This window comes from Oncorhynchus nerka, linkage group LG28, assembly GCF_034236695.1.
Source record: "Oncorhynchus nerka isolate Pitt River linkage group LG28, Oner_Uvic_2.0, whole genome shotgun sequence".
NCBI lineage: Eukaryota > Metazoa > Chordata > Actinopteri > Salmoniformes > Salmonidae > Oncorhynchus > Oncorhynchus nerka.
Window position 1 is genome coordinate 4,007,290 of NC_088423.1, and position 23,038 is coordinate 4,030,327.

The 23,038-nt window shown below is 42.8% G+C and overlaps 1 protein-coding gene across 1 annotated transcript in view; it reads left to right on the forward strand.

Annotated features, from left to right (window-relative positions):
* The window catches only part of LOC115120420 (integrin alpha-9-like), a 224,493-nt gene that overhangs the window by 162,630 nt on the left and 38,825 nt on the right, over positions 1–23,038 (forward strand). Inside the window, exons 17-18 of the mRNA XM_065012599.1 lie at positions 6,547–6,623; positions 7,500–7,647. Of these exons, the coding sequence (XP_064868671.1) occupies positions 6,547–6,623; positions 7,500–7,647 (225 nt within the window). The remainder of the gene's footprint in view (positions 1–6,546; positions 6,624–7,499; positions 7,648–23,038) is intronic.

Below are 23,038 nucleotides of genomic sequence, written 5' to 3' on the forward strand. Positions count from 1 at the left end.
AACACAATTAAACAGCAGCAGTAAAATAACAAGTGAGGCTGTATACAGGGGGTACCGGTACAGAGTTAATGTGGAGACTATATACAGGGGGTACCGGTACAGAGTTAATGTGGAGACTATATACAGGGGGTACCGGAACAGAGTCAATGTGGAGACTATATACAGGGGGTACCGGTACAGAGTCAATGTGGAGACTATATACAGGGGGTACTGGTACAGAGTCAATGTGGAGACTATATACAGGGGGGACCGGTACAGAGTTAATGTGGAGACTATATACAGGGGGTACCGGAACAGAGTCAATGTGGAGACTATATACAGGGGTACCGGTACAGAGTCAATGTGGAGACTATATACAGGGGGTACTGGTACAGAGTCAATGTGGAGACTATATACAGGGGGACCGGTACAGAGTCAATGTGGAGACTATATACAGGGGTACCGGTACAGAGTCAATGTGGAGACTATATACAGGGGGACCGGTACAGAGTCAATGTGGAGGCTATATACAGGGGGTACCGGTACAGAGTCAATGTGGAGACTATATACAGGGGGACCGGTACAGAGTCAATGTGGAGGCTATATACAGGGGGTACCGGTACAGAGTCAATGTGGAGACTATATACAGGGGGACCGGTACAGAGTCAATGTGGAGACTATATACAGGGGGACCGGTACAGAGTCAATGTGGAGGCTATATACAGGGGGACCGGTACAGAGTCAATGTGGAGACTATATACAGGGGGACCGGTACAGAGTCAATGTGGAGGCTATATACAGGGGGGACCGGTACAGAGTCAATGTGGAGACTATATACAGGGGGACCGGTACAGAGTCAATGTGGAGACTATATACAGGGGGACCGGTACAGAGTCAATGTGGAGACTATATACAGGGGGACCGGTACAGAGTCAATGTGGAGACTATATACAGGGGTACCGGTACAGAGTCAATGTGGAGGCTATATACAGGGGGTACCGGTACAGAGTCAATGTGGAGACTATATACAGGGGGACCGGTACAGAGTCAATGTGGAGGCTATATACAGGGGGACCGGTACAGAGTCAATGTGGAGGCTATATACAGGGGGTACCGGTACAGAGTCAATGTGGAGACTATATACAGGGGGACCGGTACAGAGTCAATGTGGAGGCTATATACAGGGGGTACCGGTACAGAGTCAATGTGGAGACTATATACAGGGGGACCGGTACAGAGTCAATGTGGAGACTATATACAGGGGGTACCGGTACAGAGTCAATGTGGAGACTATATACAGGGGGTACCGGTACAGAGTCAATGTGGAGACTATATACAGGGGGTACCGGTACAGAGTCAATGTGGAGGCTATATACAGGGGGGACCGGTACAGAGTCAATGTGGAGACTATATACAGGGGGACCGGTACAGAGTCAATGTGGAGGCTATATACAGGGGGGACCGGTACAGAGTCAATGTGGAGACTATATACAGGGGGTACCGGTACAGAGTCAATGTGGAGACTATATACAGGGGGGACCGGTACAGAGTCAATGTGGAGACTATATACAGGGGGTACCGGTACAGAGTCAATGTGGAGGCTGTATACAGGGGGTACCGGTACAGAGTCAGTGTGTGGGGGCACCGGTTAGATGAGGTAATATGTACATGTAGGTAGAGTTAAAGGGACTATGCATAGATAATAAACTAAGAGTAGCAGCAGCGTAAAGAGGGGCCTGGGTAGTTCTTTGATTAGCTGTTCTGGAGCTATTGTGGTGCCTATAGCTAAGTTTTATTGTATTTTTTATTTAACCTTCATTTAACTAGGAAAGTAAGTTAAGAACAAATTCTTATTTACAATGATGGCCTATACCAGCCAAACCCGGGCGATGTTGGGCCAAATGTGCGCCCCCCCTCTGGGACTCCCAATCACGGTCAGTTGTGATACAGCCTGGATTGAATGAGGTAACAGGCTACAGCTGTTGTGTTGCATATATCTAGGTTGAATGAGGTAACAGGCTACAGCTGTTGTGTTGCATATATCTAGGTTGAATGAGGTAACAGGCTACAGCTGTTGTGCTGCATATATCTAGGTTGAATGAGGTAACAGGCTACAGCTGTTGTGCTGCATATATCTAGGTTGAATGAGGTAACAGGCTACAGCTGTTCTACCTACAGTTGAAGTCGGAAGTTTACATACACCTTAGCCAACTACATTTAAACTCAGTTTTCACAATTCCTGACATTTAATCCTAGTAAAAAAATCCCTGTTTCAGGTCAGTTAGGATCACCACTTTATTTAAGAATGTGAAATGTCAGGAAATTAGTAGAGTGATTTATTTCAGCTTGTATTTCTTTCGTCACATTCCCAGTAGATCAGAAGTTTACATACACTCAATTAGTATTGGGTAGGATTGCCTTTAAATTGTTTAACTGGGTAAAACGTTTCGGGTAGCAATCCACAAGCTTCCCACAATAAGTTGGGTGAATTGTGACCAGTTCCTCTTGACAGAGCTGGTGTAACCGAGTCAGGTTTGTATGCCTCCTTGCTCACACACGCTTTTTCAGTTCTGCCCACAAATGTTCTATGGGATTGAGGCGAGGGCGACTCCAATACCTTGACTTTGTTGTCCTTAAGCCATTTTGCCACAACTTTGGAAGTATGCTTGGGGTCATTGTCTATTTGGAAGACCCATTTGCGACCAAGCTTTAACTTCCTGACTGATGTCTTGAGATGTTGCTGTTGTTCTGGGATTGATTTGCACATTTCACACAAGTACATTCATCTCTAGGAGACAGAACGCATCTCCTTCCTGAGCGGTATAATGGCTGCATGGTCCCATGGTGTTTATACTTGCGTACTATTGTTTGTACAGATGAACGTGGTACCTTCAGGCGTTTGAAAATGTCTCCCAAGGATGAACCAGACCTGTGGATGTCTATAATTTTTTTCCCTGAGGTCTTGGCTGATTTCTTTTGATTTTCCCACGATGTCAAGCAAAGAGGCACTGAGTTTGAAGGTAGGCCTTGACATATATCCACAGGTACATCTCCAATTGACTCAAATTATGTCCATTAGCCTATCAGAAGCTTCTAAAGCCATGACATAATTTTCTGGAATTTTCCAAGCTGTTTAAAGGCACAGTCAACTTAGTGTATGTAAACTTCTGACCAACTGGAATTGTGATATGTTATCTGTCTGTAAACAATTGTTGGAAAAATGACTTGTGTCATGCACAAAGTAGATATCCTAACCTACTTGCCAAGACTTTTGTTTGTTAACAAGAAATATGTGGAATGGTTGAAAAACGAGTTTCAATGACTCCAACTTAAATGTATGTAAACTTCCGACTTCAACTGTATATATAGGTTGAATGAGGTAACAGGCTACAGCTGTTTTGCCTATATTTAGGTTGAATGAGGTCACAGGCTACAGCTGTTGTGTCGCCTATATGTAGGTTGAAATGTTCTCACAGAACATACTATAGTGACAACACCTTGCAATCATGCTAAGAGTTTTGGTGTAACGGCTAAGGTGTGTGGTTGACAGTCGCTGGATCCAGGTTTGAGTCCTGGTTTGATTTACCCCCCGAATTCCGTCAGTACTGTCTACTGAGAGTCAACCATAATATTGTGACCATAACCATGAACACCAAGGTTTCAAAGAGGATTGTGGTCAAATCATGAGTTATTTCTAAATGATTTAGCTGCTGTACTCTGGGAGCTGATTTATCCAGAGGATGATTTAAATCACGCTATAGAATGTTTTATTGATTTGCTCACTGAGGTAATGGACCATCATGCCCCTATAAGAAAGAGTACAGTTGGTGCTCGTCCATCTCCATGGATTGATGATGAACTGGGTGAGGCTTTTTCTCAAAGAAATATGGCAAAAGTCTTAGCAGCCAAGTCAAAATGAGAAATTGATGAACAGAATTATAGAACATTACGTAATTATGCAGTTAAATTGAATCGAAGGGGGAAAAAGTTATTTTACAACAATGCTTTTACTGATTGTAAAAAGGTATGGAACACAGTTAAGGGCTTACCTGGTACATCTATCTCATCATGCCCATCTAGTGTGGAGGTTGACTGGAGAATAATAACAAAACCAGTTGATATTGCCAATCATTTTGCAGATTTTTTTACACAGAAAATGTAATTACTAAGCAACAATGTGAACATACATTCTTCCAAACAAGCTATTGTCCAATGGATTGATGATCATATTATGAGCAACAAGACCTGCTCTTTTACTCTGCAAACGGTGTCAGTGGAGGAGGTGTTAAACCTATTGAAGTCATTACCTGATGGTAAATCTACAGGTTATGGTCTTATGGACAATTTTTTGCTTCGCTGTGCTGCTCCCCAGATTGCAGTTCCACTGAGATGCATATTTAATTGGTCACTGGAAAAGGGGTTGTTTGCAAATGTATGGAAGCATGCGAAACTGTGTCCTATTCCGAAAGACTGCAAAGAACCCATTACTCCTGCCAATAGTCAACCAATTAGTCTACTCCCTACACTCAGTAAGATATTGGAGGGTATTGTGAGTAGACAAATATGGGAGTACATGGATAAGAATTATCTGATTACAGCCAATCAGCATGCTTGTCACAAAAACCATTCCACTACCACTGCATTGGTTGACATGACTGACCAGTGGCTCAATGCTATGGATAATGGCAGGTTTGTTGGTGTACTATTTTTAGTGCGGTAGTAGTGATTTCAGTGCGGCATTTGATTTAGTGGATCATTAAATTATTTTGACAAAATTAATGCATTATGGTTTTAAGGAGGTAGCATTGAATTGGGTACAGTCATATCTAACTGACAGGAAACAGTCCACCTATATCAATGGTTCATTTTCTTCCCCTCATTAGTTAAACTGTGGAATACCGCAGGGCAGCTGCCTTGGGCCACTTCTCTACTTAATATACACAACGACCTTCCCTATGCCTTGGTTGAAACTCAAGCTACTATATTTGCAGATGATACTACAATTTATGCAGCAAGACAATCAGTTAAACAGGTACAGCAGGCTTTGCAAGGAGATTTGGAGATTATCAGGAAATGGGTTTGCCAAAACAAACTTGATTTAAACACCAAGAAAACCAAAGTTATGTTGGTCTGTTCAACTAGGAAAAGGCCAAAACAGCATGGGATACAATTAAGTATGGGAGGAGTACAAATTGAAGAAGTGGCAGAAACCAAACTACTGGGAATGCAGCTAGACAACTGCTTATCATGGTCGTCTCAAATAACTAATCTATGTAAAAAAAATATATATTAAAACAGCATGCATAATCAGAAGGATAGCTAAATATTTACCAGGAAAATCCTTCAGCAAATAACACAGGCATTGGTTGAGAGTCAAGTGAACTATTGTTCAGTGGTCTGGGGAAATGCATCATCTAGTGAAGTTAGGAGGCTGCAGAATGCACAGAATAAAGCAGCAAGGATTGTTTTAAGGCGGAGATATGGTTCTTCTGTTGCAGTCATGTGCAGTGTTCTTGGTTGGTCATCAATCGACAAGATAATTGAAAAAAACATGCTTATCTTATTTTATAATATACATAATTTAAAACGGCCAAGTTCTATTCACAATGGTATTCAGTTGGTAAGAGACAGACATTCCGTAAATACTAGGAATATATTGTCCACCATCTATGCGTTATCCAGACAGAAAAAAGAAATGGGCAAAATAACATTTCGATTTAGAGCAATAAAGAAATGGAATAAATTAACTGAGCAAACTAGAAACCTTTCAATATATATGTTTAAACATGATTTAAAAACAATTGAAATATAGTATATAGAAATGTTGTGGGACTATAGTAGATGAAGAATCATTTAATATACTTTTTTATATATATATATTTTTTTATATTGAGTATATATTGGGTCATTATGCTAGTGTATTATGTATGTTTGTAATAGTGTGTTTGTATTATAAATTGTATTTTAATGTTAAGGACTCTTGGAAGATTAGTCCAAATGGAGACTAAAAGAGATCCTAATAAAATCAAATCAAATCAGAGTTGAAAGTAAATTATTTTCAAACAGGGACTGAAACATACAGTATATTTAGTTCCGATCAATTTCCTTTATGTTTTAGAAATGTTTTAGGAATCGACCCTCTAACACTGGTACCTGAAAGCAAAGTATCTTCTTCCTCTGTGTTAGCAGAGGAATGTCTAGAAATGACTTCAAAGAAATAACCTCAGATTATTGTTATGAGGTGGTTTCGGTTACCACCTGGTGTTGCCACCGTGTTTTCTTTCCTTGAGCGGAATTTGGAAGATTGATCCATTTAGTTATTTTTTGATTACTCTGTCATGTTTCCTCTTCTAGACATGGTTCGAGAGGAACTGCCTGTTTTTGATTACTCTCTGGAACTGTCATGTTTCCTGACATTTTTGATTACTCTCTGTCATGTTTCCTCTTCTAGACATGGTTTGAGAGGAACTGCCTGTTTTTGATTACTCTCTGTCATGTTTCCTCTTCTAGACATGGTTCGAGAGGAACTGCCTGTTTTTGATTACTCTGTCATGTTTCCTCTTCTAGACATGGTTCGAGAGGAACTGCCTGTCTGATGACTGTGCTGCTGACCTGAGACTCCATGGGAAACTACTGCTTTCTGGGTAAAAAAACACACTCACACTGTTCTTCTGTTTGACCACTCACTTGGTTTATATCTATTCGAGTGTATGTTTTGGACGTGTTTAACTATACTTGTCAGGACCAGAAGTCAGCCACAAGTAGTAAATGAACAAAAATGTGATCAACTGGGGATATTTTGTTGGTCCCCACAAAGTAAAATGCTATTTCTAGGGGGTTTAGGGTTATGGTTAGAATTAGGGTTAGGAGCTAGGGTTAGATTTAGGGTTAAGGTTAGGTTTTCGGGTTAGGAAAAATAGGATTTTGAATGGGACTGAATTGTGTGTCCCCACAAGTTTAGTTGTACAAGATTGTGTGTGTGCTAGCACGCATTCTCTTCTGGCCTCTGCTCACCACTCTGCTATGAAAGGAGACTGAGGTCATGCTGTACACACTGAGGTGTGGGTGTGGTCAGTGGAACTATGATGTGTGTTCATTGGCTCTTGTTGTCATTGGAAGCCATCCATGCTTTCTCCATATTTAGTGAGGGAGGTCCTTTTCCTCTTGTATGAATCATTGGCAGTGTGTACTTTTGGAAACCAATAGCTGTTGTAATTCAGTGGTTCACTGGTATTACTACTAGTATAACAGCTTAGTTATATATTACTAGTGTCCTTTGCTTGTGTGTGGAGTGAAAATCTCTCATAACTCCATTGTAGTTCTCATAATGACTTATAACAGAGTAATACCTTTAGAAAATAAAGAAAGCTTCTTCTGAATGACCATAATATTCTCTACCAGGTTCCATATCCGCCTCCCTCTAGCCTTGGCAAGAGTGAGGAACGTACGGAACGTCTCACAATCTTTTAACTGATTCTGTCCCTATCAAATCGAAGTAATTATTCCATTCCTGCGTCTAGGCTCCACGTGCGTTCCCATCTGGCCCTAGGAGGAGTGAGGAATGTCTCTCTGAACGTGACCATCTCCAACGCAGGGGACGATGCCTACGACACCAACATCTACTTCAACTTCTCCAGAGATGTCTTCTATATCAACTACTGGCAGAAGGTTGGTTGTTGTTCTATTGTTGTTGTGTGAAAGGTTTCATACATTGATTGGTTGTTCTGTCTTTTCATTCTGCTGTCTCTTCATGACTATTGTTGTGTATGTTTGTTTACATGTCGGTTGTTTACATTTTAGGACTCATGTCTAGTGTTTCTTTGGTTAGGGGTTATTACGGTGATGTTTTGAAATGAATACATTTTGGGAAAGTTGAATTAACAGTTGATCAATGGTTACTGTAGGAAATGGAAGATTCCAGCAATCAGGAGGGAATAACCAGAAAGGGAACCCTACAACTGGGTATCCCACAACTGAAAATTCTTTAAAATCTCAGAATTTTGGCTAAGTTTCTAGAATTATAAAACTCTAACAATAGCACAAGACCTAACTAAAATACTCCTCATTCAACACCATTCGCTGAGGCTATGTTTCAACAACACCCATACAAACAGAACATATACTACATACTATTAGTTGATATTAGTATATTGTAAAAAACGGTATCCTATCAGCTGAGCATCCTAGTGCTTTGCCTGTCTTCCGGAAGTTGATGCTGTTATGCAACCTCTTGCCTGCTTGTTAGCATAACAAATTACTAGCTAGACATTATACGACTTTGGATGTGTTCTTAAATTCAATTTGGAGTTCCGGAGTGCTCTTAGACTGCGCTCTGGGCGCAGCGTTTCGCTCTCGGAGCGTTGAGAGCGCAAACTGGACACTCTGGCAGGAGATTAGGGTTCATTCAAGCATTCTGACCTTACAACGACAGTCAACCACCCAAGATAACTGGCTGACGTTGTCTAACTTGCTAGCTTCTTCCAGACACAAATGAGAGAACACCTCACTCTGACCATTTTACCCACCCTAGCAGAGCTGGTTATCCAGAGCGTTGTTGACTAACTGTGCTGCTGGCAACAATTGAATTATTATTTTTTTGCCAATGTTTACTGACAATGCTAAGAATGACAGGAATAATCAAGTCAATAAGCATTGGTTTTGATAGCATATAGGTACTATACTGGCAAGCTTGATATATTCGTAGCCAACTAATGTTAGGTAGATAGCTAACATACCGGTACATACTGCTGTAATGATATGCTATGTGGTTCGTAAGGACAGTATAGCTAACAAATTATCAGCCAACATAACGTGTAAGGCAACTTATTTGAAAAGTCATTACTTTATTACATTGCTCAACATTTTCTTCACATTTGTCATAATTAGTTAAAGCAATGAATTTGTGTCCGCTCTCATTGGACTTCTGCCATTTTCTCCAAATCTGAAAATGATGTGAAGCCATGCCCATTTTTGGAAGAATTGGGTCTTTCAGCATAACAATGATCCCAAACACACCGCCCGGGCAACGAAGGAGTGGCTTCGTAAGAAGCATTTCAAGGTCCTGGAGTGGCCTAGCCAGTCTCCAGATCTCAACCCCAGAGAAAATCTTTGGAGGGAGTTGAGAGTCCGTGTTGCCCAGCAACAGCCCCCAAACATCACTGCTCTAGAGGAGATCTGCATGAAGGAATGGGCCAAAATATCAACAAGTGTGTGAAAACCTTGTGAAGACTTATAGAAAACGTTTGACCTCTGTCATTGCCAACAAAGGGTATATAACAAAGTATTGAGAAACTTTTGTTATTGTCCAAATACATATTTTCCACCATAATTTGCAAATAAATTCATTAAAAATCCTACAATGTGATTTTCTTTCTCATTTTGTCTGTCATAGTTGAAGTGTACCTATGATGAAACTTACAGGCCTCATCTTTTTAAGTGGGAGAACTTGCACAATTGGTGGCTGACTAAATACTTTTTTGCCCCACTGTATATCCATACTATGACCAATAAGCATACTATATACTCAATTTATATCACAAATAGTATGGTTAGTGAGTATTCGAACACAGCTTATACATTATGACGTGAAACGTATTTGAGACAGTATTTTCCAGCATTCATTGTATATTTGATTGTGAACCTCCACATTTAAGCCCAGACTTTTTCCCCGAAACTGTAAATGTGTTTCCCAGAAGAGGGGGAGGGCGTTGGCTCTAGGCTAGAGGTTAGGTTAGTGTGCTGTCTGTCTGTCAAAGCATTGGCTAGAGAAACATGGCATCTTACTCAGGTCTGACTAGGTCTGTCTGCTCTCTGACTATTGTTGTTACATAGGATAACAGCAGACAGACCTAGTCAGACCTGAGTAAGATGCCATGTTTCTCTAGCCAATGCTTTCTCTACACCAATCCAATTACTTTTAATTCCATGATGGGGAGTGTGAAACTGTATGAAAGGGTAGTGTGCACATGTATGGAAGGGAAGTGTGCATGTGAATGGAAGGTGAGTGGAGAATGGGGACACAGCCTCCGTTTTTGTAAGGCCAGCAGAACAGACCTAATCATACCCGGGAGAGATGCCATGTCAGTCAAAGCTTAGGAAAGAGGGAGGGCAGGAGCGAGGGAGATGAATGGACATTGAATATAAATTCAATCTAATATGCACAATAATATTTGACCTAAAATATTGCAAAAATAATATTTTAATAGTTTTCGTTTCACTTGGCTAATTGAATGAACTATTAACTTCAGGTTTAGTATTGGTTTACCTCCTGTAACAGACTTTCTTTGTCTGGGAAGCTAATAGGTTGAGGTAGTCTAAGTGTGTAGAATACAGTATGCTAGTATGGGTATTCGAGCACAGCTTATGTTTCCTACAGTCGTCAGACTAAGGCTGTTGCTGTGTGTGAGACTCCTCCAGACCTGGGTTTAAATACCTTTGAACTGTTCTCAAATACTTTATAATATATAATGTATATTAGCTTTACTTGATTGAGCTTGCCTGTTGCAATGGAGCCAATGGAACAGTCCATAAAGTGCAAACACCTGCCACTCAAGGCAAAGTATTTAAAATATTTAAAATATTTGAACGCAGGTCTGGCTGTGAGAGAATCCTGTGTCCTCTTTTAATAATGTTCCCTTCCTGTCTGTGACTTCCTGGTCCCGCTGATCTCTCTATCAGCTTCTTAAACAAAAAGTCTCTCAACCTAGCAGCTTCTTAAACTTCTTCGGGATCGGTGTCCCATCCATAGGACGGTTGAGCTAATGCGATCAGCATGAAGTTGTAAGTAGGAAGAAAATTTCCACGGACATATCTGATATTGATGGAAAGCTTAAATTATTGTTAATCTAACTGCACTGTCCAATTCACAGTGAAAGAATACCATGCTATTGTTTGAGGAGAGTGCAAAATGTTGAACACAAAGTTGTTAATAAGCAAATTAGGCAAATCTGTGCAATCTTGATCCAAAATTTGAACAGAAATTGATTGGATCGGTCTAAAACTTTGCACGTACACTGCTGCCATCTAGTGGCCAAAATCTAAATTGCTCAAATAATGCATTATGGCCTTTCTTTTTTTTTTTTTTTTACCTTTTATTTAACTAGGCAAGTCAGTTAAGAACAAATTCTTATTTTCAATGACGGCCTAGGAACAGTGGGTTAACTGCCTGTTCAGGGGCAGAACGACAGATTTGTACCTTGTCAGCTCGGGGGTTTGAACTTGCAACCTTCCGGTTACTAGTCCAACGCTCTAGGCTACGCTGCCGCCCCATCAAAGATGGTACAAAAAACATACAAAAGAAAGGTTTTTCTTCTTCTTTGTATTATCTTTTACCAGATCTATTGTGTTATATTCTCCTACATTAATTTCACATTTCCACAAACTGCAAAGTGTTTCCTTTCAAATGGCGCCAAGAATATGCATATCCTTGCTTCAGGGCCTGAGATACAGGCAGTTCGATTTGGGTATGTAATTTTTAGAAGAAAATTGAAAAAAGGGGCAGAGATTAATGAGTATTTACTATATACTATATACTTTTAGTTAATTTTAGAATACTGTAAATGAACAATATCCTTTCAGTTAAGCATACTAGCTCTTCGTCTGTCTACTGGAAGTTGATACGGTTGCTATGCAAATTCTTGCTATCGGAGCGCACACTGGACGCTCGGGCCGAGGAGTAGGGTTGATTTGAGCGTTAACATAACAAATTAATAGGTAGACATTTTACGACTTTGTGTGTGTTGTTACATTCATTCTTTAGTGCCAGAGTGCACTCGTGAATTCAGAGCATTTTCAGATTGTCCGTTTGTAAATTCAGAGCGTTTCGCTATCGGAACGCACACTGGACGCTCAGGCCGAGGAGTAGGGTTGATTTGAGCGTTCTGACCTTACAACGGCAGTCAAGCACCCAAGCTAACGTTGGCTAGCTTGCTAGCTACTTCCAGACACAAATGAGACAACTCTTACAATTTTACTCACCCTAGAGCTGTTAGCACTTTATGTTATCCAGAGTTGGTGACTGTAACTGTGCTGCTGGCAACAATTTAATTACGTTTTTTTGCCGACGTTTACTGACACCGGCCACATTCAACGGGTGTTGAGCGCTCGTGAATTCATTCATCGGAGTGTACCAGAGCGCAGAATAGAGTCCTCTGAAATCGGAATAGATAGCCAGAGCGAATTTACGAAAGCACCCAAATGTCCATTGAGAACACCCAACAACGATACCATTTAGCTAAGCTAATAATGATGGAAATAATCAAGTCAATTAACATTGGGTAGTTAGATAGCCTATAGTTAAAATACTGGCAAGTTTGATGTATACGTAGCCAACTAACGTTAGGTAGCTAGCTAACAACATACCGGTACATACTGCTGTAATGATATGCGATGTGGTTCGTAAGGACACCGTAGCTAATAAATTGTCAGCCAACATAATTTTATTACATTGCTCAACATTTTCTTCAAGTTTGTCATAATTAGTTAAAGCAATGAATTTGTATCTGCTCTCGTACTTCGGCTGCATATTTTCCGCCATTTTCTTCAAATCTGAAAATGATGTGAAGTCACGCCCATTTCCTGAAGAATTGCCCTAAATAACGGAAATAGTGTCCTCTGCGTGTATACTTCATATTTTGGCGAATTTAGTACGACAACCGGGCACTTATGGGTTACTAACGACATACATACTATGACCAATAATTATACTATATACTAAATTCACATCACAAATAGTACGGTTAGTATGACTATTCAAACACAGCTATTGACTTTTGTAATTGCTTCTGCCTGCTGGTAGAATTCAGAGGTGTTTATGTGACCTCTCTCTGCTCTGCTAAGGTTCTGTTAGGGTCAGCTCCCGCTCCTCCTCTGAGGCTCTTTCTCACTCTGTGTGTGCGGTGTGTGTGGAGCTGAGTGTGAACTCCCGTTCCCCCTGATTTTAAGAGTGGTGGTCTGGTTATCTCTCTGTTGTTCTTGCAACCAGAGCCGTCTGAAAACCAGGGAGGTGATTTAGTTTCAGAAGCTCATCTCACTCCTCAGAGTGGGGTTGGCACTTTTATGACTATACTCTTGGTTCCATTGCACCAGGCAAGCACAATTAAGCCCAGCGGAAGTTTTATACATTTTTTCAAATAGTATTTGAATGTAGGTCTGTCGTCACACTGCCACACACAGACGCACAGGAGCCTGGGTTATGAGGTGGAGGTGGGTGGTGGGCTTATTTGTACTTTTTTGTGGGAGCACAGGGTTTGTGTTTTGGAATCTTATGTTCATCATGACAGGTCCGGGGTTTGTGATAGTCAGAACCTCTGCTACAGGCTGTTGTGGTAAAGTAAGAAGTAAACAAATGCCTATAGCAGAGGTTCTGGCTATAAACATTGTGTGGGACCAGGCTGGTGTGGTACTAGTTTGAGGACATGTAACCAGAGCAATGTTGTGATTTAGAGAACCATTTCTGCCAAGTCCTGCTGTGGCAAGCTCATATCAAAGTCTAAATACGGAAAGTTTTTTTTAACTGAACTAAAGACACAGAAGAAAAACACTCAAGCCTTAGCCAATTAGTCTTTGGCATGAATTTTAAACATTTATATATTTAACCTTTATTTAACTAGGCAAGTCAGTTGAGAACAATCACGGCCTACCAAAAGGCAAAAGGCCTCCTGCGGGGACTGGGGCTGGGATTAAACATTTAAAATTAAATTAAAATATAGTACAAAAGACACATCGCGACAAGAGAGACACCACAACATTACATTAACAGAGACCTAAGACTACAACATAGCATGGCGGCAACACATGGCAACACAACATGACAACATGGTAGCAACACAACATGGTAGCAGCACAAAACATGGCACAGACAACAGCACAAAGGGCAGAAGGTAGAGACAACAATACATCACACAAAGCAGCCACAACTGTCAGTAAGAGTCCATGATTGTGTCTTTGAATGAAGAGAGAACTGTCCAGTTTGAGTGTTTGTTGCAGCTCGTTCCAGTCGCTAGCTGCAGCAAACTGAAAATAGAAGCGACTCAGGGATGTGTGTGGTTTGGGGATACAATAATGAAAACGACATGGGGGAAAACACCAGTGAAAGATTGAGAGAAAGCGATGAACAAACAGACAGTAGTCCTCTATTCCCTCGTCTCCCCACAGAGAAAGGAAAGCCACAGAGAAAGGAAAGCTCTGCTCTGTTATCTCTCAAGGCCCTGTCAGGTGAGTGATGGGGAATCAGGCTACCCCCCCCCCCCCCCTCTCTGAAATCAATTCAAAGTGCCTTTTTGGCATGGGAAACATATGTTTACATTGCCAAAGCAAGTGAAATAAACAACTAAATATAGGTTGTATTTACGGTGTTGTTTGTGCTCCTCTGGGTGCCCTTTAGTCATAGCAACGGGCCACACATCTTGCTGCTCTGATTACACATTGTGGTATTTCACCTAACATATATAGGAATTTATCAATATTGGATTTGTTTTCAAATTCTTTGTGGTTCTGTGTGATCTGTAGAAAATATGTCTCTAATGTGGTCAAACATTTGATAGGAAGTGCAGCTCAGTTTCCTGTCTTCTCTTGAGAGCCAGGTCTGCCTATGTTGGTCTCTTCAATAGCAAGGCTATGCTCACTGAATATGTACATAGTCAAGGATTTTTGCTATGTTAGCTGATTTATTGAAGACGAAGGGCACAGCCCCACACTAACCCCCACCCGGACCTGGAGCTGGGGAACTGCTGAGTAAGGAGAGCAGGGTGTTGAAGGAGGAGGGGAGGCAGGACGATTTTTTAAATTTTTTTATTTATTTCACCTTTATTTAACCAGGTAGGCTAGTTGAGAACAAGTTCTCATTTGCAACTGCGACCTGGCCAAGATAAAGCATAGCAGTGTGAACAGACAACACAGAGTTACACATGGAGTAAACAATTAACAAGTCAATAACACAGTAGAAAAAAAAAATGGGCAGTCTATATACAATGTGTGCAAAAGGCATGAGGAGGTAGGCGAATAATACAATTTTGCAGATTAACACTGGGGTGATAAATGATCAGATGGTCATGTACAGGTAGAGATATTGGTGTGCAAAAGAGCAGAAAAGTAAATAAATAAATAAAAAAAACAGTATAAAAACAGTATGGGAATGAGGTAGGTGAAAATGGGTGGGCTATTTACCAATAGACTATGTACAGCTGCAGCGATCGGTTAGCTGCTCGGATAGCTGATGTTTGAAGTTGGTGAGGGAGATAAAAGTCTCCAACTTCAGCGATTTTTGCAGTTCGTTCAGTCACAGGCAGCAGAGTACTGGAACGAAAGGCGGCCAAATGAGGTGTTGGCTTTAGGGATGATCAGTGAGATACACCTGCTGGAGCGTGTGCTACGGATGGGTGTTGCCATCGTGACCAGTGAACTGAGATAAGGCGGAGCTTTACCTAGCATGGACTTGTAGATGACCTGGAGCCAGTGGGTCTGGCGACGAATATGTAGCGAGGGCCAGCCGACTAGAGCATACAAGTCGCAGTGGTGGGTGGTATAAGGTGCTTTGGTGACAAAACGGATGGCACTATGATAGACTGCATCCAGTTTGCTGAGTAGAGTGTTGGAAGCCATTTTGTAGATGACATCTCCGAAATCGAGGATCGGTAGGATAGTCAGTTTTACTAGGGTAAGCTTGGCGGCGTGAGTGAAGGAGGCTTTGTTGCGGAATAGAAAGCCGACACTTGATTTGATTTTCGATTGGAGATGTTTGATGTGAGTCTGGAAGGAGAGTTTGCAGTCTAGCCAGACACCTAGGTACTTATAGATGTCCACATATTCAAGGTCGGAACCATCCAGGGTGGTGATGCTAGTCGGGCATGCGGGTGCAGGCAGCGATCGGTTGAAAAGCATGCATTTGGTTTTACTCGCGTTTAAGAGCAGTTGGAGGCCACGGAAGGAGTGCTGTATGGCATTGAAGCTCGTTTGGAGGTTAGATAGCACAGTGTCCAATGACGGGCCGAAAGTATATAGAATGGTGTCGTCTGCGTAGAGGTGGATCAGGGAATCGCCCGCAGCAAGAGCAACATCATTGATATATACAGAGAAAAGAGTCGGCCCGAGAATGAACCCTGTGGCACCCCACAGAGACTGCCAGAGGACCGGACAGCATGCCCTCCGATATGACACACTGAACTCTGTCTGCAAAGTAATTGGTGAACCAGGCAAGGCAGTCATCCGAGAAACCGAGGCTATTGAGTCTGCCGATAAGAATATGGTGATTGACAGAGTCGAAAGCCTTGGCGAGGTCGATGAAGACGGCTGCACAGTACTGTCTTTTATCGATGGCGGTTATGATATCGTTTAGTACCTTGAGCGTGGCTGAGGTGCACCCGTGACCGGCTCGGAAACCAGATTGCACAGCGGAGAAGGTACGGTGGGATTCGAGATGGTCAGTGACCTGTTTGTTGACTTGGCTTTCGAAGACCTTAGATAGGCAGGGCAGGATGGATATAGGTCTATAGCAGTTTGGGTCCAGGTGTCTCCCCTTTGAAGAGGGGGATGACTGCGGCAGCTTTCCAATCCTTGGGGATCTCAGACGATATGAAAGAGAGGTTGAACAGGCTGGTAATAGGGGTTGCGACAATGGCGGCAGATAGTTTCAGAAATAGAGGGTCCAGATTGTCAAGCCCAGCTGATTTGTACGGGTCTAGGTTTCGCAGCTCTTTCAGAACATCTGCTATCTGGATTTGGGTAAAGGAGAACCTGGAGAGGCTTGGGCGAGGAGCTGCGGGGGCGGAGCTGTTGGCCGAGGTTGGAGTAGCCAGGCGGAAGGCATGGCCAGCCGTTGAGGAGTGCTTATTGAAGCTTTCGATAATCGTGGATTTATCGGTGGAGACCGTGTTACCTAGCCTCAGTGCAGTGGGCAGCTGGGAGGAGGTGCTCTTGTTCTCCATGGACTTCACAGTGTCCCAGAACTTTTTGGAGTTGGAGCTACAGGATGCAAACTTCTGCCTGAAGAAGCTGGCCTTAGCTTTCCTGACTGACTGCGTGTATTGGTTCCTGACTTCCTGAACAGTTGCATATCACGGGGCTATTCGATGCTATTGCAGTCCGCCACAGGATGTTTTTGTGCTGGTCGAGGGCAGTCAGGTCTGGAGTGAACCAAGGGCTGTATCTGTTCTTGGTTCTGCATTTTTTGAACGGAGCATGCTTATCTAAAATGGTGAGGAAGTTACTTTTAAAGAATGACCAGGCATCCTCAACTGACGGGATGAGGTCAATGTCCTTCCAGGATACCCGGGCCAGGTCGATTAGAAAGGCCTGCTCACAGAAGTGTTTTAGGGAGCTTTTGACAGTGATGAGGGGTGGTCGTTTGACTGCGGCTCCGTGGCGGATACAGGCAATGAGGCAGTGATCGCTGAGATCCTGGTTGAAGACAGCGGAGGTGTATTTGGAGGGCCAGTTGGTCAGGATGACGTCTATGAGGGTGCCCTTGTTTACAGAGTTAGGGTTGTACCTGGTGGGTTCCTTGATGATTTGAGTGAGATTGAGGGCATCTAGCTTACATTGTAGGACTGCCGGGGTGTTAAGCATATCCCAGTTTAGGTCACCTAACAGAACAAACTCTGAAGCTAGATGGGGGCGATCAATTCACAAATGGTGTCCAGGGCACAGCTGGGAGCTGAGGGTGGCCGGTAGCAGGCGGCAACAGTGAGAGACTTATTTCTGGAGAGGGTAATTTTCAAAATTAGTAGTTCGAACTGTTTGGGTATGGACCTGGAAAGTATGACATTACTTTGCAGGCTATCTCTGCAGTAGACTGCAACTCCGCCCCTTTGGTAGTTCTATCTTGACGGAAGATGTTATAGTTGGGTATGGAAATCTCTGAATTTTTGGTGGCCTTCCTGAGCCAGGATTCAGACACGGCAAGGACATCAGGGTTAGCAGAGTGTGCTAAAGCAGTGAGTAAAACAAACTTAGGGAGGAGGCTTCTGATGTTGACATGCATAAAACCAAGGCTTTTTCGATCACAGAAGTCAACAAATGAGGGTACCTGGGGACATGCAGGGCCTGGGTTTACCTCCACATCACCCGCGGAACAGAGAAGGAGTAGTATGAGGGTGCGGCTAAAGGCTATCAAAACTGGTCGCCTAGAGCGTTGGGGGCAGAGGATAAGAGGAGCAGGTTTCTGGGCATGGTAGAATATATTCAGGGCATAATGCGCAGACAGGGGTATGGTGGGGTGCGGGTACAGCGGAGGTAAGCCCAGGCACTGGGTGATGATGAGACAGGTTGTATCTCTGGACATGCTGGTTGTAATGGGTGAGGTCACCGCATGTGTGGGAGGTGGGACAAAGGAGGTAACAGGGGTATGCAGAGTGGGTCTAGGGGCTCCATTGTGAACTAAAACAATTATAACTAACCTGAACAACAGTATACAAGGCATATTGACATCTGAGAGAGACATACAGCGAGGCATACAGTAATCACAGGTGTTGAATTTGGAAAGCTAGCTAAAAACAGTAGGCGAGGCTAATCCGCTAGCACAACAAACAGCAGGTAAAATGGCGTTGACTAGGCAACGGGGCCGACAGGTAAGACAAACAAGCAGAAAGGAGTACCGTGATTAATGGACAGTCCAGCGTGCGTCAGCTATGTAGCCAAGAGATCAGTGTCCAGGGGGCAGCGGTGGATGGGCAGGGGGGCTGGGCTGGCGAGTGTTATCCAGGTTTTTTTTTTAAACTAACAATGACTAACTAGCTTGTAGCTAGTTAGCTGGTTAGCGTCTGGAGGTTCTTGAGTGTGTCATAAAAATAAAAATAAGAGTAAAAGTAATAGCGATTCCGTATCACATTGGGTGAGGCAGGTTTCCGGAAGGTATAAACAAATTAAAAATCAAAAAGAGATAGAAAGTAAATGGGGTCAGAGAGTGATTGGGACGGTGGTACAGACGGTTAGCAGGCCTGTGCTAACAAGCTAACAGTTCGTAGGCCCGAGCTAGACAAGGTAGCAGTTAGCGGACCGGAGCTTGACAAGCTAGCCGTTAGCAGGCCGAATTAGCAAGCAGGGAGATAGCGAGGGCTAGAGAGTTAACCTTTGGGGGACGTCGCGATGGGGTGAGTCTGTTTATTTATTCCTCTTCATGCGGTGAGCTGGAGATACAGCGATTCAGAAAGCTCGCGGGCCTTGGCCAGCAGATGGATCTTTGGCGATGTCGCAGCGGAAAAGCCTGTTGAAACCCCCTCGGACGATTATGTCGGCGGACCAGTCGTGATGGATCGGCGGGGCTCCGTGTCGGCAGTAGAGGGTCCAGGCCAATAGGCAAATTAGGTATTTTTGGACCTCTTCGGCTAGTCGGGAGATGGGCTTAGCTCGAGGCTAGCTCCAGGCTAACTGGTGCTTGCTCTGGGACAGAGACGTTAGCCAGGAGTAGCCACTCGGATTGCAGCTAGCTATTTACGATGATCCGGTATAAAGGTTCAGAGCTTGCGGTAGGAATCCGGAGATGTGGTAGAGAAAAAGCAGTCTGATATGCTTTGGGTAGATGTCGCGCTGGTGTCCTAGTTAGCGTTGAAGACCGCTAGCAGTGGCTAGCTAGTAGCTAGTTAGCGGCTAGCTTCTGATGAGGGTTCCGATTCTAAAGTATAGAAAAAGCAGATCCGTACCACATTGGGTGATGCGGGTTGCAGGAGAGTATATTCAGCCTGTAGTTGGGAAGTGAGATTAAAATATGTACGAAATATATACAGAAAAAAAAGAGGAAAAACTATATTTACACTATACAGGACGGGACGAGACAAAACACAGGTCCGACTGCTACGCCACGATAGGTGTGTGGAGTGATTTTCTGTTTCCTCGTAAATCTGTCAGCAGAGCAGGGAAATCCTAATGACTGGTAATGGTTGGTAGGTGCTATGGCAAGACGAGGAGGACGAGAATTTGTAATAGTGATAGTTGTATGTATTTGTTTTCCCTCATAATTATGTGAGCAGAGGAGGGAGAGGTAATATGCAGCATACAGTATCTTTAATCTCCCTGGTAAATATGCAGCATATCCAGGAGTTACGAGTCTAGGTAAAATCCACATGACATTAGATATCACTGTAGTTCCCTATTGAATACTGTAACCAGGTCACTCCCTATTGAATACTGTAACCAGGTCACTCCCTATTGAATACTGTAACCAGGTCACTCCCTATTGAATACTGTAACCAGGTCACTCCCTATTGAATACTGTAACCAGGTCACTCCCTATTGAATACTGTAACCAGGTCACTCCCTAATGAATACTGTAACCAGGTCACTCCCTATTGAATACTGTAACCAGGTCACTCCCTATTGATTACTGTAACCAGGTCACTCCCTATTGATTACTGTAACCAGGTCACTCCCGATTGAATGCTGTGGTGGCAGGTAGCCTAGCGGTTAGAGCGTTGGGCCAGTAACCAAAAGGTTGCTGGATTGAATCCCAGAGCTGACTAGGTAAAATTCTGTCGTTCTGCCCCTGAACAAGGCAGTTAACCCACTGGTCCTCGTTAGGCTGTCATTGTAAATAAGAATTTGTTCTTAACTGACTTGCCAAGTTACTCCAATTGGGGGAACGGTGGTAGGGTTTGCGGGGAATAATAATAAAGGTATATTCTTTAAAAAAGTATGTATGTCTATATAGGTATGTATATATGTGTATATGTATGCATGTGTGTATGGATATATACAGTGGGGAGAACAAGTATTTGATACACTGCCGATTTTACAGGTTTTCCTACTTACAAAGCATGTAGAGGTCTGTAATTTTTATCATAGGTACACTTCAACTGTGAGAGATGGAATCTAAAACAAAAATCCAGAAAATCACATTGTATGATTTTTTAAGCAATTCATTTGCATTTTATTGCATGACATAATTATTTGATCACCAACCAACCAGTAAGAATTCCGGCTCTCACAGACCTGTTCGTTTTTCTTTAAAAAGCCCTCCTCTTCTCCACTCATTACCTGTATAAAAGACACCTGTCCACACACTCAGTCAAACAGACTCCAACCTCTCCACAATGGCCAAGACCAGAGAGCTGTGTAAGGACATCAGGGATGTTGCAGACATCATGTCTCACCCCCCCATACACACATCATGTCTCACCCCCCCGCACACACGTCTCCACCCCCCGCACACACATCATGTCTCACCCCCACCCACACACATCATGTCTCACCCCCCACACACACATTGTCTCACCTCCCCACACACACATCATGTTTCACCCCCCACACACACGTCTCCACCCCCCTCATTTACAACTGCGACCTGGACAAGATGAAGCAAAGCAGTGCAACAACAACAACAACGCAGAGTTACACATAAACAAACGTACAGTCAATAACACAATAGAAAAATCTATGTACAGTGTGTGCAAATGTAGAAGAGTAGGGAGGTAAGGCAATAAATAGGCCGTAGAGGCAAAATAATTACAACTTATCATTAACACTGGAGTGATAGATGTGCAGATGATGATGTGCAAGTAGAGATACTGTGGTGCAAAAGAGCAAGAGGATAAATAACAATATGTGGATGAGGTAGTTGGATGGGCTATTTACAAATTGGCTGTGTACAAGTACAGTGATCGGTAAGCTGCTCTGACAGCTGATGCTTAAAGTTAGAGAGGGAGATATGAGTCTCCAGCTTCAGTGATTTTTGCAATTCGTTCCAGTCATTGGCAGCAGAGAACTGGAAGGAAAGGCAGCCAATGGAAGAGTTGACTTTGGGGATGACCAGTGAAGTGTCACAATATATACAGTTGAAGTCTGAAGTTTACATACACCTTATCCAAATACATTAAAACTCAATTTTTCACCATTCCTGACATTTAATCATAGTAAAAATTCCCTGTCTTAGGTCAGTTAGGATCACCACATTATTTTAAGAATGGAAAATGTCAGAATAATAGTAGAGAATGATTTCTTTCATCATATTCCCAGTGGGTCAGAAGTTTACATACATTCAAATAGTATTTGGAAGCATTGCCTTTAAATTGTTTAACTTGGGTCAAACATTTCGGGTAGCCTTCCACAAGCTTCCCACAATAAGTTGGGTGAATTTTGTCCCATTCCTCCTGACAGAGCTGGTGTAACTGAGTCAGGTTTGTAGGCCTCCTTGCTCGCACACACCTTTTCAAATCTGCCCACAAATTGTCTATAGGATTGAGGTCAGGGTTTTGTGATGGCCACTCCAATACCTTGACTTTGTTATCCTTAATCCATTTTGCCACAACTTTGGAAGTATGCTTGGGGTCTTTGTCTATTTGGAAGACCCATTAGCGACCAAGCTTTTAACTTCCTGACTGATGTCTTGACATGTTGCTTCAATATATCCACATAATTTCCCTCCCTCATGAAGCCATCTATTTTGTGAAGTGCACCAGTCCCTCCTGCAGCAAAGCGCCCCCACAACAGGATGATGCCCCCCGTGCTTCACGGTTGGGATGGTGTTCTTTGGCTAGCAAGCCTCCTCCCTTTTTCCTCGAAACATAACGATGGTCATCATGGCCAAACAGTTACATTTTTGTTTCATCAGACCAGAAGACATTTCTCCAAAAAGTATGATCTTTGTCCCCATGTACAATTGCAAACTGTAGTCTGGCTTTTTAATGGCGCTTTTGGAGCAGTGGCTTCTTCCTTGCTTAGTGGCCTTTCGGGTTATGTCGATTATAGGACTCGTTTTACTGTGGATATAAATACTTTTGAACCTGTTTCCTTCAGCATCAGCACAAGGTCCTTTGCTGTTGTTCCTGGATTGATTTGCACTTTACGCACCAAAGTACGTTCATCTCTAGGAGACAGAACGTGTCTCCTTCCTGAGCGGTATGACTGCTGCGTGGTCCCATGGTGTTTATACTTGCATACTGTCGTGTCTTTACTATCATTAAATTGAAGACTTCGTTTTTATCAAAGATCCTCTGTAATTAGTATTACATGATCAAACTGATTAATCATGTAACTGTAATTAACTAGGAAGTCGGGGCACCAAGGAAAATATTCAGATTGCAAAGTTATGATTTCCTAATATAACCTTTCAGATATTTCCATATCTGATCAA